The following is a 16,910-nucleotide window of genomic DNA, read 5'->3' as shown; positions in this document are numbered from 1 at the left end:
ATTAAATTGCGTTTGAAAGCAGAAGATTCATAAGCAAGCATAAGAATCTGAAGTGTTTGAAGTGATTTCTTAAGTGTGCACTTTTATATTGTCCCAGCAGCAGGGCTGGAGCGCAGGCCTTCAGAAGACTGTCCGCTGGGTCACTTTCCATGTGGCAATATGAGCATCTGCCTGCCACAGGTTCTGCACTGCAACGGCCAAAACGACTGTCCCAATGGAGCTGATGAGGACAATTGTGGTAAGAGCTTTTTGCAAATACAGACATCTCACATATAGCCTATCTATATATTAGATTATATATATATACACTGATGAGCCAAAACATTATGACCAGTCACAGGTTAAGTGAATGATGGTAAGCAAACCATCAGTTCTCATTGATCAACGCATTGAATGCAGGAGAAATGGGCAGTAATAAAGACCTGAGTGACTTTGACAAGGGCCAAATTGGTATGGCAAGGTGACTGGGCCAGAGTATCTCTGAAACAGCAAGGTTTGTGGGCTGCTCCAGGTCAGTAGTGGTGAGAATTTGGTCTGAGGAGGGACAAACGGCGACATGGTGTTGGGCGCCCAAGGCTCATCGATGGCAACGAAGGCTATTCCATCTGGCCCAAACCAACAGAAGTTCTACTTTGGCTCAAGTCACACAAAATGGGAGGAATGTGTCACAACACACAATGTATCACACTCTGCTGTGTATGGAGCTGTGTAGCCGCAGACCAGTCAGAGTGCCTGATGACCCCTGTCCACCATCGAAAGCACCTACAAAGGACACGCAAGTGTCAGAACCAGACCTTGGAGCAGTGGAAGAAGGTCCTGTTTTCTTTTGTAGGGAGTATGATGCTCTGGGCAATGTTCTGCTGGAAAACCCTGAATCTGGCCATTCATGTGAATGTAAATTTGACACGTGCCACCTGCCTAAAACAGTGTTGTAAACTAGGTACACCCCTTCATAACAATGGTGTTCCCTGGAGGAAGTGGCCTTTTTCAGCAGGATAATGCACCCTGCCAAACTGCACACATTGTTCAGGAATGGTTTGAGGACCATGACGAATTCAAGGTGTTGCCCTGGCCTCTAAATTTCCCAGATTTCATTCTGATTGAGCCTCTATGGAATGTGCTGGACCAACAATTCCAATCAATGGTGGCTCCACCTCACAACAGGACTTGGATCTGCTGCTAATGATACCACAGGACACCTTCAGGGGTCTAGTAGAGTCCATGCCTCAGTGGGTCGGTGCTGTATTGGCAGCATGTGGAGGACCAACAGCATATTAGGCAGGCGGTCATAATGTTTTGGCTCATCTGTATATAGACCGGGGCTAGTTATCACACAGGGATATAACAATGGCTATATCTCAGTAACTATAATGTTTTCAATTTCATATGTCAGGTTCGGGAAAATACGTCACAGAAGTTTTAAAAAATCATACAAATTTTTACAACTTAATGACAATGAAATTACAGTTTAATTTCTGTTTAATGGCAGATTTCATTGTGGCAACAAAAGGCCCTTTCAAACTGAACGCGAAACAACTGATCATCTTCTGCTAATTCACGCCTGCACACTAGGTGGCACCAACCAACAATTAATCTGTCCTCATGCATGTGTCTCCTATAAAGTACCTCAGAGATGACGTGTTTTTGTAGGCCAACCCGTAAGTTAGCGGCGCACGGGTTCCCTCTATTAAAAGCCTAAGCATTTTTCTCACAGACCTTTGGAAAATCGCAAAAAATAAGCTCTGTGTTTAACAAAGGGTTATGACACTTACACGTTTTGTCTATCGAGATAATCTTTACAAGTTAACACAACATTTATACATTTTGAAGCCTAAATAAAGTCGTCAGATATAAAAAGCTAACAGTAGGCTATAAACGGGCTACAGCACACCATGTTCGCGGATCAACGTCACCACCACCAAGCTTCCTCAAACTTTATTTAATGAACAACTTTAAAAACATGCTCGCTGATTATGATCTGCGCTGTGTATGAATACTTATCCACCTTTTCATGAGAAATGCTGTCCAAATGTCCTGTTTGTCATGATGACGTCTAAAGTCCCCGCCAAAGGAAGTAGTCCCTTTTAGCAACTTGTTAGCAACCGCCGTTTTTAAGACACAATAAAGGTTTAAAAAAAATCACAAGCGGGTTATAATTAGTGTGTTTTATGTCATGGATCAAAACGTGAAAATAGAGACCTTATTTCAGGCGATTTAGCAAAAACCAATTCAAAAAACCCATTGACTTCGGCGCGATGGAACCAGAAGTCCTAAAATGCTAACTCGCTTCCCAGTTTTGCCTACAAAAACACATCATTCTTGAAGTACTCTACATGGCTTTAACATTGTCCGCTGCTTAATAGGCTATACAGCAGGGGTACTCAAGTTCAGAGGCCAGGAGGTCTGCATTTTAAGACAATAAGACAATATTTGTTGAATTCTCTAATTATAACCAACGTTGTAAACATGATAAATGAGATATTCTCCTTGAGCTCAATGATGTGTAGACAGATCTGTAATGGGAATGCTCTCTGCTTGCTTTCTGTTTATAACACATTGACATTAAAAATAAAAGTTTTGTTTTTCATGCTGCTAAGAGGACTTTCGGCCACTTACATACTGCAAAGTTTGAGGAGTGTCAACTGGATTACATGATGGAAAAATAAGGTTGCTTGTTTTTTTTGTTTTTTTTACCTGCGACCACAGGTACGAGACCCCTCCCACCGCAGTGCGCATGAAGATGAATGAATCACCTGAGAGCACAGTGAAGTGTGTTTAAAATACATGAAACTTTAATCATATAAAAAAATGAATGGCACTTTTATTATATTAGGTTTTACCACAAATATGTTGTTTTTGACAAATTCGCTACATTAAACGTGTAACGTTAGTTAATTTGTATCAGATGAAACGAAGGAAAACCAGGAAACAAAGTCAATTTTAAAACCATTTTATGTTAATTATTACTTATGTAACCATCTGTGAGTGAACATAAGCCTAGTCATTGCCAGAAGTAGCCCAGATTTCTACAGCCAAAGTTGGGCCAGTTACGGCGAACAGGAATCGATCCAGTGCTTTAAAGGTGCCCTAGATTCAAAAATTGAATTTACCTTGGCATAGTTAAATAACAAGAGTTCAGTACATGGAAAAGACATACAGTGAGTCTCAAACTCCATTGTTTCCTCCTTCTTATATAAATCTCATTTGTTTAAAAGACCTCCGAAGAACAGGCGAATCTCAACATAACACCGACTGTTACGTAACAGTCGGGGTGTACGCCCCAATATTTGCATAATGCCAGCCCATGTTCCCAACATTATGAAAGGCATTAGACAAGGGCAGGCATTAACGTCTGGAGCTGCACAGCCGAATCATCAGACTAGGTAAGCAAGAACAACAGCGAAAAATGGCAGATGGAGCAATAATAACTGACATAATCCAAGATATCATGATATTTTTACTGATATTTGTAAATTGTCTTTCTAAATGTTTCGTTAGCATGTTGCTAATGTACTGTTAAATGAGGTTAAAGTTACCATCGTTTCTTACTGTATTCACGGAGACAAGAGCCGTCGTTATTTTCATTATTAAACACTTGCAGTCTGTATAATGCATAAACACAACTTCATTCTTTATAAATCTCTCCAACAGTGTAGCATTAGCCGTTAGCCACGGAGGACAGCCTCAAATTCACTCAGAATAAAACTTTAACATCCAAATAAATACTTTACTCACATAATTCGAAGCATGCATACAGCATGAATGACGAACATCTTGTAAAGATCCATTTGAGGGTTATATTAGCTGTGTGAACTTTGTAAATGCGCTGTAATATAGTCGACAGCTCGTGTGGCAGGGAGCACGTGATTTAAGGGGGCGGCGCCGAGTGTAAATCAGTGCATAGTTAATGATGCCCCAAAATAGGCAGTTAAAAAAATTTAATTTAAAAAAAATCTATGGGGTATTTTGAGCTGAAACTTCACAGACACATTAAGGAGACACCTTAGACTTATATTACATCTTGTGAAAAAGCATTCTTGGGCACCTTTAAAGTCGTAACAAATATACATGTGTCAGAGCAAGCTGCGGGCCACAATCGGCCTGGTTAACACACGCCGATGGCATATCTGAGCCGCAGGTGCAGCGGGGCAGCCAAGCTCGGGCCGATCACTACATGCTATCTGGGATTGTTATAAAAATACCATGAGCTGCATAAAAACACACAGAAAACATATCATCATAATTATATCTATTTGCCTTCATATTTCATCTGTAGAAAAATGTTTCTCTCATTTTTTATATAGGCCTACAGAAGAGCAGGAGATATGATTACATGATTGACCGATCCAAAACGTGCTCTCATAATCATAACACTCACGCACATGGAAGAAAACGGACCTGTGATCACATAATTCAGTGGAAAATGAAATGATAAGCCTATTCTGTATAAAGAACATGTGTGAAAAAATCTGTTTCTCAGATACCAATAATAATCTCCTCTTGGATACTCTTTTCTTAGGTGTTTTCGAAACAGCGCCACCACTCTCACCCTTCTGTGCAACAGCCGCTGCTCCGGGCGTGTGATCTAAAGCTCAAATCTAATTGGACAGCCAGTTTCATCACGTAGTGATGGGGGAAAATCAATACACATGTCGAGAAAAAAAAAAAAAAACGTGAATGTTCGCACCCAGTGTGAAAGGATCTATTGTTTCGATTCAGAATCATGAGCGTCATCGCGGCGAAAATTTTTGCCGAATTTCACATTCAGTGTGAAAGGGCCTTTACCCTATGTAATGTGACAACATGCCCCAGTAGTGGGACAAAAGTCATAATGCTGGAAATGATCACTAGCATGTTTTTGCATGTCTTTTCCTAAGATAAACCGGCCCTAAATAAAATTGTAAAAAGAGTGACTAGCCCCCTATAATGTCCCCTATAGACAGATATATATATATATATATATATATATATATATATATATATATATATATATATATATATATATATATTTTTTTTTTTTTTTTTTTAACATTGTTACAATATCATTTCATTGTTTTATCAATTGTTAACTTATTCCTGTCTGTATGTGTTTTGTGTGAATGTTTGTGTGTGTTTGTCTCATGTTGACCTCTACCTCATCGTTGTCCATCTCTCTGAAGGGGATAACAGTGGCTGGGCAGACCTCTTCGACCAGACATTTAAAAGGGTTTATCCTCAAGAACTTTCTACAGATTGCCGTAAAGATACACCTAATTCCGTCATTAACCTCTTGTGTTTGCTGTCTAGACAGTACTGCTTGTATTAGTACAGACTGTGCCTAAACAAGGCCTATGCCAAATATATAGTGCAATTTTTAATGTCACTTTCAATAGAAGTTCATTTTACACCTTTTTCCTAATAAGCCTAAGTTTTAGATTATGGGAGGCACTTCGGTTTAGGAAATTCCACTCAAAAAAGACTGAAGCAAATCATTTCAAATCATAAGGTTGTGCTACAAATAATCCTTATCTGTCAGTTTGACTGAATGAGCTGTAAAATTTTCTTCATGTTCTGACATCCGGAGTGTAACGTAACACTTGGTGCTTTAATGTGTGATATGGTATAACAATTTTTCAGTCGCTTAATTTTTTCCCTCCTTTGAATTCCACTGTAACAGTAAAAAAAGGTCTGCTCTCCCGATTTAATTTATGATATATACAGTACCATGAATAATTCACTGGAATGCAGACGGAATCTTTCATTTTTCTCCCCAAATCCTCATGTCTCTTTTTAGGTTTGTTTTCACACAGATGCTTTAAAATGTAAATGTCTCCCCTTTTCACTTCTTATTCCTATTAGCAGTGTTTACAGTAATGCTTCTAAAGCAGGTAAATACAGTATTTATTTATTTATTTTATTATCTGTCAAAATGACAGAAGCACTTTGAAATATTATCACTCTATGTTCCAGTTTCTGAACATTTTTGATTAGGCAACGTATGTTGCATAATATAGACATATATTGATATTTAACATTTCCATATTGCTGTGGAAATAATCAAGCTTTTAGAGTTATTAATTGTCTTGTAGTAATTTGTTAACGCTTTTACACTGACTTAATGTTTGATGGTTGAAGGGTGAGTAGAATAATGTCATCTCATTATTCCCAGTTTTTGAAAATGCTTATATTGCTTTCAAATTGTTTACAGTTTAATAGAAGTTACTCCCATAATTCGCACAAAGCATCATGGGGCATAGGAAAAAGGTGGATAAGATCAACTCTTACTTAATCTTTGAAATATATTTAAAATCTAAGCTTTATTTAACATTTATTTTAATATATTTTCAACAATGTAAATCAGTGTTCATTTTTAACTATATTTTGGTTTTTACTCTTCACAGAACTTCCATATTGCCAAAACTGTAGAATTTGATGTGTGCATGTTTGTGTGTATATGTCTCTCTTTCCTGTCCTGCCTTGCAGAAGTGGAGCAGTATCCAGATCGTTGCCAGTGCATTAACAATGAGATCCACTGTGTGCATGTCAACTTGAGATCCATTCCGCAGGTGTCAAGCGAATGTTACCTTCCTGTACGCAGCCTTCCATTGCAAATTTGTGTAGTTAACATGGTTCATAAATTTAAACGATTATGGTGGATGTTGGTTGTCTAATTGTTGAATGTTTAATGTGCCTTCATGTGCTATCAGAAATGTCCTTCTTTCCCCTTCTGAAGGTGTGATTACGAGTTTGTTGCAAGTCACAGGAGCAATTGTTCTCCCCTCCACCGTTTAAAGTTTATGGCAAGCCCAACTCAGAAACTCGGGTCAAAATCATATCTGAGTTTCCCAGTGGTGAATACGACTTGAGAGGGTGTTCATGCCCAATTTCCAACTAGGAAAGTCGTATTTACGATAATTCCGATAGCATGTGAAGGCAGCATAATTAGCAAGATAAGCACAGTTTGCGTGCTATTTTCGTCCATTTAATGATATTGGCACTACAAACATGACACAGCTCAACAATTTGAAGTGCGAAAAGACATTTAGTGTGCAAAATTCATTGGATTACACAATTTAACACAAAAGACAGTATCAGTATAGGCTAAAAATGAATACATTCCAATACCATCTTTCCATCTTATCTCAGTTTTTGAGAGTTTTTCTTTATTATTCATTTTCTTCAGCTCAATACACAAATGAAAGACTACTGAGTGTCTAATTAGCTGTTGCTTTTGTGTTGCTTTTGGACAGGTCATTAAAGAGTAACGAGATTCGCATGTTACCTGATAAAGCTTTCATCAAAAACATAAAACTACAGAGGCTGTAAGTATGAATAAGCATTTATTGATCCTTTCTTCTGATCCAAAATAAGCTCCTCTATATAATTTCTGTCACATGCATTGTGATTGATTTCATAAGAACAACTTTGGTATGCATTGACTTTAAGGAGATGCTTTGCTAAGCCGCAAATTAACATGGAAGCTTATATAAGCTGTCAAACTGTACAGCTAATGCCAATGTTTATGTGGTACAAAAACAATTGGTTCCTGCATTGGAACTGGATTAACGTTTAACGATCAGCTTTCTGTTGAATACACTGAAGCTTTTATGATGAGCCATAGTCACCTTCCTTTAAATTGAGCTTGCTGCTGTTGTTAATCTCAGTATTGGCAGGTTTCTGTAAAGGATGCCATTAAACCTTGATTCTATGTGTTGCAGTCTCATGATTAATGCTTTCTAGTAGTACTCACCATTACGGACAGGCGTGAGGATAGTGGCGACAAGCACTTTCAGTACTGTAGTTATTTATTTACAAAATCAGCATTACACCAATAGACAGTACTTGTCATTTTTACTAATAATTTTCATAAAACTTTTTTTTTTTTTTTAAAGAATCATGATTAAGATATGTGTCCAGTAATTTTGCCATGTTTTAAATGCTTTAGTGGTAATAAACATTTCTAAAGTTTGGGGTCTGTAAGATTTTTTTTTTTTTTTTTTTTTTTTGAAAGTCTCTAATGCTCACAAGATTGCTCATATTTATCTGATCAAAAATACAGTAAAAACAGTAATATTGTGAAGTATTATAACAATTTAAAATATTTTAAAATGTTATTTATTCCTGATGGAAAACCTGGATTTTCAGTGGTTCTGATTTATGCAGATTATCAATGTTAAATTGTGATGCTTAATATATTTATGTAAACTGTGATAATTTCTTTCAGGAGCTTTTGATGAATAAATGTTCAAAAGAGCAGCATTTAGTCTCTGCTGTTACTTTTGATCAAGTAAATGCATCCTTGCTGAAAGAAAGTTATAAATGTCTTTAAAAAAATTAAAAAAGAAGAAAAAAAGACTTTCTAACCCCACATTGTTTACCGGTAGTGTAATTTAATATAATTTTATTTAACATAATTGATATTTTTAATATAATATAAAATAATTTAGTTTTCCCTGACCAGAGTTAAAAATGTCTCGGTTACAACCCTCATTCCCTGAAGGAGGGAAGAGAGATGACCGACGAATTGGGGATCGCTTTGAGAGACCAATCTACTATCGCATGCACATTGGCAAGCGATAATTGCATCAGCTGCTCTGCGCTGCAGTGCGAGTATATAATGAGCAGCAGGTGCATCACATATTTGCTTTTTCTGCTGAGGAGCCGAGCTAGTGACTCAGCCGTACAGCGGAGGTACAGCGACTGTGGAAACAGGACGTACATCTCCTTTCCCTCCTTCAAGGAACGAGGGTTACATATGCAACCGAGACGTTCCCTTTCAGTTAGTCATTTTCGATGTACGTCAGAACTGACTGACGAATTGGGTATATCTAGAAACACTCCATTGTCGCTGGCCCTTCCAGTGCTCTGCTTGAGAATCTTGGTCTGCCCCCAACTGTTGGAGTGGAAGTCAGGGCTCTAAGGAGAGAAGGGCAGTCACTGCTGTTCCGCAAGACTCACTCAGTGTGACTATTGGATAACGCTGGGAAAGCGTGCCCTTGAAGGAAAAAATGGAATGCTGCAGAGACCACATCCTGCCCGTAGGAAGGTGAAATGTGGCGGTTACACATATGGACAAGCCAACATATGGAAGTCTCTGGGGTGGTTCCAGCCTAGTTCTAGGGGGGAAAGAACACCAGCAGAGATGACAGAGCGGGCTCTGTCGAGGAAAAGACACGGGATAGCTGGACTGGGTAGCCTTACCATGGAAGAAAACACATATGGGATCGCTGCAGGGATCACTACATATGGACATCCAGCCTAACACAGGTTCCACAAAGCATACAAGTGTAGGCCTGGCATCAGATGCTCCGCCATGTCTGACTGCCGGGGGGATGGAGGAACTCTACAGGGTTGACCATTTCTGGGGAACAGTACTGGAGCAATAGATGCACGTATCTGACCCAGCAGGTGGGAGTGGAGTTGCAAGCCGACACTTATAACGGGTCCTTCATGCTACTGGCCACTGGAGGCGAGTATATAGGAAGATACTGGCTCTAAACGAAGGCTATAGAATCTAGCGAATGTGTTAGGTGTTGCCCATCCCGCAGCTCTACAAATATCTGTCAGCGAGGCACCTTGAGTCATTGCACAGGTGGACAAACTTCTAGCTGAGTATGCTCACAACCCAAACAGGCAAGGCATGTCTTGGTATTGGTACGCCAAGACAATAGCATCCACTGTCCAGTGGGCTAACCTCTGCTTGGAGACAGCCTTTCCCTTCTGCTAACAGACAAAGAGCTGGTCTGAGGTCCTGAAGCTTTGCATTCTGTCCAGCCGCAGAGCTCGGACGGGATGGAGAAAAGCCAGGGCTGGGTCTGCTTCCTCTGAGGGCAGTGCTTGCAGGTTCACTACCTGGTCCCTGAAGGTAGTGGTAGGAACCTTGGGCACATATCCAGACCAGGGTCTCAGGACAACGTGAGAGTTGGCCGGCCTGAATTCTAGGCATGCTTGCAGGTCCCCTACCCTCTTGATGGAAGCCAATGCAGTCAGGAGATCTGTCTTTAGTGACAGAATTTTCAACTCAGCTGACTGCAAAGGTTCAAATGGAGGTCTCTGCAGTGCCGTGAGCACCAGAAACAGGTCCCAAGAGGGTACTGAGGTAGGACATGGACGGTCCATCCTCTTCACCCCTCTGAGGAACCTGATAACCAGGTCATGCTTACGATTGAGCAGCCCAGGGATGTGAATAGAAGGGTCCGACCATGGGCTGAAGGCTTGGCGACAGTACGGAGTGATGGACACCCGGTGCGTGCCGCTCTGCCGTGCCCATCTTGGGACTCGGCCCATCTTGGGACTCGGCCGTGAAGCCAGTGCTGAAGTGATGGAGTGATGGACACCCGGTGCGTGCCGCTCTGCCGTGCCCATCTTGGGACTCGGCCGTGAAGCCAGTGCTGAAATGGACCTCATATGAAGCAACTCGAGCGGCGTTACTGTGGCTGTGGAAGCCATGTGCCCCAGGAGCCCCTGAAAAAGTTTCAGTGGGGCTGCTGTCCTGCCTCTAATTGAATTCAAGCAGTTCAACGCTGACTGGACGCGCTCCTCTGAGTCATGCTGTCCAGTTGACTGAGGACAACTCCATGGTGAGAAAAGAGATCCTCTGCACAGGGGAGAGTTTGCTCTTTTCCCAGTTGACCTGAAGTCCCAACAGGCTGAGTTGATGGAGCACCATGTGCCTGTGTTCACACAACTGGTCCCGAGACTGTGCCAGTATCAGCCAGTCGTCAAGATAGTTGAGAATGTGAAAGCCACATTCTCTCAGTGGAACAATGGCTGTCTCCGCGACCTTCGTAAAGATGCAAGGCGACAGGGACAGCCCGAAGGGTAGGAGTTTGTACTGATATGCTCGTAGGAATGGTCTGTGTCGAAGGAGAATCAAGACATGAAAGTATTGATCGCTGCAAACCAATCTCGGGGATGGATGCATTCGAAAATGCGCTTCTATATTAACATCTTGAACGGAAGCTTGTGCAGGGCCCGGTTTAAGGTTTGCAGGTACAAGATTGGCCATAATCCACCACCTTTCTTGTTCACAGCGAAGTAGGGGCTGTAAAACCCTGTCTTCATATCAGCTGGAGGTACCGGCTCGATCTCGTCCTTCGCTAGTAGGATGTCAATCTCTGTCCGTAAGACAGGGGCATCACAGCTCTGCACACACAGAGGAACTTTCGGGGACACCGTGTGAACTGAATCGCATAGCCGAGTCTGATGTTACAGATGAGCCAGGCTGGGGAGCACTCCCAGACACCGTGCAAGCAGGACCAAAGGGGTGGGGCAGCAAGGTGGAACACAGGGGGGGAATCTTGGCGAAAACAGGCGGAGGCGCTGCAGCCGACGACTGGGTGGAGGCAGCAGCTGGTCGCCGGGGCAGGATATGCTTGATTGCTGCTGTGCTGCTGAAAACTGCTGAGCAAAGTTTTCAACAGCTTCACTGCAGAGGCCTGCCTGACAGACAGGGGCGTTGAGGTATCAAATTTTCTCAGGCTCACGAAAATCTGCCAGGTTCAGCCACAGGTGTGGACATCGCATGACCCAGGGAGTGTGCAGTAACTTTCGTCACCCGTAGGGTGAGGTCCGTCGCTGTATGCAGTTCCTGCATAACCCCTGGGTCAGAACTACCCTCGTGCAGTTCCTTGAGCTCTTTGGACTGGTAGACCTGCAGGAGTGTCATGGCATGCAGGGGCGGAAGTGGCTCCTCCACAAGCTGTGTAAGCCTTGCCCACCAGGGAGGACTAGAACTTACACACTCTGGAGGGAAGATGCCGATTACCCTGCCAAGAGGTAGCAGTCTTGGGACACGGTTGCATTGCCACTGACCGCTCCACTGGGGGGAGCTCCACGTACCCCTTAGGCACCCCGCATTGAGGGTAGTGAGGGAAGAAGAGGGACCAGACTGACTTCGGGCAGAAAAACGTGGTGTCCACAATCTAGACACCTCTTCATGCACTTCCGGAAAGAAAGGGGCGCTGAGAACCAGCATGGGCCGCCCCAAGAAATAGGTGATGTTGTCCAGTGATGGGTGATGGGTTCCACTCAAGCCCGATGCTCGCGGTGGCCTGGGAAAGCATAGCGGTCAGTCTGACTCAGGCAATGTTGCCACACTCGAAGGGGGCAGCGCAGCCGAATCTTCATCCCTGGAGGACATAAGCTCACCCTCCGATGCAGCAACTGACATCTGGTCATTCGGCGGAGCCCCAAAAGTAACGAATGGTATCACATGAGGCAGCAAACTCTCTTGGAAGCTCCACGGTTTGCAGTGTTGAAGTGGAGTGAGAAGCCCAAGGAGGTTGACTCGGACAGGGTATTCCTCACTGTGATCCTCAGGTCACCAAGGCTATTAACCGAAGTAGGCTTCTTCTGAGCTGGCCCAGAAGAAGGGCTAGATCGGGGAATATGCGAAGAGGCTCCATCTCATTCGAGGTATTAAAGTTTAGACCTTAACACCGCAATGGTCATGTTCCCTCAGTGAGAACATGAACCATCCATGAACGCCACCTCAGCATGCCTGTAGCCCAAACATGTTGATGCACTGATCATGACTGTCAGCCGGAGCCAGGTAACGACCACATCCAGAAACACGGTTTGAATGACATCTTGAAAAAGATGCAGGGTCAAACCATGTGGGCTCTTTTAGGATTTCACTCTCTCTGGAGCTGAAACTCACAGGAAAATGGCCGCAGCTACACAACAGTACGATAGTGAAAGCCTGTTGTGAGCACTCACACTCTCGTTGAAGACGCAACCTCTACAGCTGTATAAACACACTCTTTGAAGGCGCACTCTCTGTTTTTTTTATATGTGTGTGTGTGTCAAGTGCTGTCACACCCTGCACCTGCTTCGCAGAGGCTCCTTCCCAAAAGAACAGCTCGTCTTTTGAACAATCTCATAGAAAATGCAGAGCAGGAACAACACATGCTCGGTTCCGAAGTGAAAAGCAAATATACAACACACCTGCTGCTTATCATATACTTGTGCTGCAGCGAGGAGCAGCTGATGAAATTATTGCATGCCATGCAATGTGCATTGGCTTGTTTTTGTTAGACTCGGAGTAGATTGGTCTCTCAAAGCGAACCTCAATTCGTCAGTCAGTTATGACGTACATCGAATGTGAAAACTGAAAAGGAACATCAGTTAATTGTGAGACAAATGTCCATTTTATGCTTTTTTTTTGGACCAAAACATCTATAGAATATAATGAAATATTTGTGATTTACATATTGCTTGCAGAAAACAAAAACAAACAAACATCTTTTATCAGATTACACTGTTAAATGGCAGTCAATAGATAAAGCAGCTAAATCTCGACTGATGAGAGTGATGAGGTATGAATGGAGGTAGGAGAGATGGGAAAAAGATCAGAAATCACAGAAAATTACTGGAGATGAATGAGAGGATGTGTGTATGGTTATGGAACACCAGATGCATTAAGTCATTACCATTTTCAAAAATACAACTAACTGAAAGTGCTGCTTTTAATAGAAGTGATTGATGTTGTTAATTTTCAAATTGTTATAGAATTTGAGGTCCATGAGCTGAGATGTTACAATACTTAGGTCTGTTTGTGGTCTGTTTGAAGCTAGGCCATGATTCTTCTCAAATTCTTTGAGCTTTTGTGTTATATGCCCATGCAAATGTCTTTGACATGACAGGACGTTGTAAGTGATTGCCCAGTAAGGTGTTCTGAAAATCACATTGTTTTGTAGTTCCTTAGGAGCTGTTTTGTGATTGTCAACATTTTCACAGTCCCAAGTGAAAATGGCTTATCACAAAGTTTATATGGCTTGAGTCCCTCCTTCAGGGAACATTATTTTTTTCATCTAATTTTTTTTAGAAGTTTGGTTAAGCTGTTAAACACAACCACCTGTTGACCAAATTGCTGATTGTTTTGTTTTCTTCCTTAGGTTTCTCCAGGATAATTGCATTGGCACTGTTTCCATTCACGCTTTTAGTGGACTATATAAGCTGCAAAAACTGTAAGTGCATGTTTTTTTTTTGTTTAATATAATGAATTTTTAAAATGAAACATATAGTTATATCAGTTATATAGTTATATCAAGTTCAAATTCTGCTGTAAAGCAGCTGTAGCAAGATAATAGTGTCATTATTCAACTCAATTTAGTTCAGTTCAATAACGGTGTAAAGTTCATAAGTTATGAAACACGGTCATTTCAGTGAATTCAACTATATATATATATATATACTCAAAAACAGTGCGTAGAGAGCTTCATGGAATGGGTTTCCATGGCCGAGCAGCTGCATCCAAGGCTTACATCTCCAAGTGCAATGCAATGCGTCTAATGCAGTGGTGTTAAGCACACCACCACTGGACTCTAGAGCAGTGGAGATGTGTTCTCTGGAGTGACGAATCACGCTTCTCTGTCTGGCAATCCGATGGGCGAGTCTGGGTTTGGTGGTTGCTAGGAGAACGGTAGCTACTTGCCTGACTGCACTCTGTCAAGTGTAAAGTTTGGTGGAGGGGGGTTATGGTGTGGGGTTGTCTTTCAGAGGTTGGGCTTGGCCCCTTAGTTTCAGTAAAAGGAACTCTTAATGCTTCAGCATACCAAGACATTTTGGACAGTTTTATGCTTCCAACTTTGTGGGAACAGTTTTGGGATGGTCCCTTCCTGTTCCAACATGACTGTGCACCAGTGCACAAACCCAGGTCCATAAAAACATGGATGAGCGAGTTTGGTGCGGTGAACTTGACTGACCTGCACAGAGTTCTGACCTCAACCCTGACCTTAACACCTTTGGGATGAATTAGAGCGGAGACTGCGAGCCAGTCCTTCTCGTCCAACATCAGTGCCTGACCTCACAAATGTGCTTCGAGAAGAATAGTCAAAAATTCCCATAAACACATTCCTAAACCTTGTGGAAAGCCTTCCAAGAAGAGTTGAAGCTGTAATAGCTGCAAAGGGTGGGCCAACTCCATATTAAATCCTACAGTTTAAGAACGGGATGTCACTAAAGTTCATGTGCATGTGAAGGCAGAAGTCCCAATATAATTTTATATAATATAGCTCAATATAATTTCTCATTTTTGTGTTGCTTGCAGATCTTTGAGCCAGAATTGCATCTCCTTGCTTTTACCTGGAGTGTTCAATGATCTTCATAAACTCAAGTGGCTGTGAGTACAACAATGAATAAGCTTTAAATGCTGTTGTTATATATATATATAATATATAATGTTGTAAACAGTGATGGTGCTTTGTTTTTGTGGAAACCTTGATACCTTTTTCAGAAAATTCAAAAGAACAGCATACATTTGAAACAAATCTTTTGTAACACTACAAATGTTTTTACTGTCACTTTTGATCAATCAATAAATAAATAGATAAAATAAAAATCTTACTGACCCCATACTTTTGAATGGTATTGTATCTGCAGTGAATCCACAAGTTATTAAATTATTAAATTAATTAGTCCTTTTGTTTGGCTGGTGGTTTAGGAACATTTTTGCCGGGTTTGAAGTGTTATTTAATCTTATTCAGGATTTTGGACGACAATCCCATAACAACAATTACAGCCAACACATTTACTGGCCTGAGTTCCCTGTTCTTCCTGTAAGTCTTCATCCATACTCATTTATGAAGTGCTGCACTTGTTAATATCCTTCTTTTGTTTAAATAAATTCTTCAGAATCATTGTGTTTTATTTTTCCACCCAAGTTGCTTAATTGCTCTGAAAAATATAATATTTATATTTTAAATAATTTAAGTCTTGCACTGTAGTTTTAAATGTCTGTACGAGGTGTCTGCTGACAGATTATGATGTTGTGGCTCACCACATTTAAACATCTGTACAGGTCAATGGTTAATACCTCTCTAGATCAGCTCCCCCCTGCTAGACTCTGCACCCATATGCCCTTACTCAGCTGGTTGTAAGTATCCTCTTTCCTTTTACTTACTATAAATGTCATGACTTACAGGATTTTGAATTCAGTTCAGTTAGGAAGATGTTGATTGTTAATATTTTTTTTCTGAAGAAAGACAAACATGAATAGTAATAAAAGTCATAATATTAAATGCCATGTAAAGGGGGGTCAGAATGACAATTTTAACCTGATATTTGGAGCTTAAATAGAGGGGGGAGAAAATAACAACTGAGAAAGATGGCAGCATTGTTATGTTCATATTTTACACATATAGGTAGGTCTATTAGTAAACTATGTTGTCTTTAGCAATCTTTGTTGCATTATATACCAATGGAGACAGTTCAAAGTAATAAATACTCTGTGGAATATCTTTTGTTAATTATATAGCTCATTTCATTAAAAAATGGTCATTCAAATTGCTTTAAAAGAAGACAGATAGTAAAACAAGAACTGTGTTAAACATTACTTGACAATGTTTGCTCTACAACGTCAACTGCACACACTCAAACCAAGCATTCTTATGAAGTTACATACATTTTTTTTTCTTTAAATAAACATAACAGCTTCAAAATTAGTTTTCAATATGGGTGTGTGCAATTTACATTATAGAGCAAAAGTTAAAGTATCATCAGGTTATGTTAACCACAGACCTTATTTTACTCATAAATTGAAACCCCATTATAAAAACCCATAGGAAATTCTTGAGGAAACTACTGGCGAACTAGACTTCCGGGTTTTGATGTCATCCCTGCATAATATAATAAATAAATAAAATAAATAAATTATAAACTATTCTAATTTTGTTTTTTATTATTATTTTTTATTGCTGACCAACTATTTACAATATACTATTATACTCAGTGTGTAAAAAATATATACTTAAAATTCCAACACAGTGAAGCTTAGTAAAAGTCTGTTGTGCATAGTGTTAGCATTTTTTCTTTCAGCATTATTTATTTATTTTAAAGATCCCAGACAGGTTTGAATGCTAGCTGGGTCTCATCCTTCTTGTTTTCTTGTTCACATCTCTTTGTAGTACAAGAACAGTGTGTACTCAGTT

The 16,910-nt window shown here is 40.8% G+C and overlaps 1 protein-coding gene across 1 annotated transcript in view; it reads left to right on the top strand.

The window, feature by feature from the left end:
* rxfp2b (relaxin family peptide receptor 2b) overlaps positions 1 to 16,910 on the top strand; it is a 36,069-nt gene that overhangs the window by 4,717 nt on the left and 14,442 nt on the right. The window contains 9 exon segments of the mRNA XM_048161850.1: positions 98 to 238; positions 5,160 to 5,237; positions 6,463 to 6,551; positions 6,553 to 6,569; positions 7,230 to 7,301; positions 13,878 to 13,949; positions 15,032 to 15,103; positions 15,468 to 15,539; positions 15,782 to 15,856. Of these exon segments, the coding sequence (XP_048017807.1) occupies positions 98 to 238; positions 5,160 to 5,237; positions 6,463 to 6,551; positions 6,553 to 6,569; positions 7,230 to 7,301; positions 13,878 to 13,949; positions 15,032 to 15,103; positions 15,468 to 15,539; positions 15,782 to 15,856 (688 nt within the window).

This window comes from Megalobrama amblycephala, linkage group LG16 (genome assembly GCF_018812025.1).
Source record: "Megalobrama amblycephala isolate DHTTF-2021 linkage group LG16, ASM1881202v1, whole genome shotgun sequence".
Taxonomy (NCBI): domain Eukaryota; kingdom Metazoa; phylum Chordata; class Actinopteri; order Cypriniformes; family Xenocyprididae; genus Megalobrama; species Megalobrama amblycephala.
Note: the sequence above shows the minus strand (reverse complement) of the source record. Positions and strands in the feature narration are given on the sequence as shown.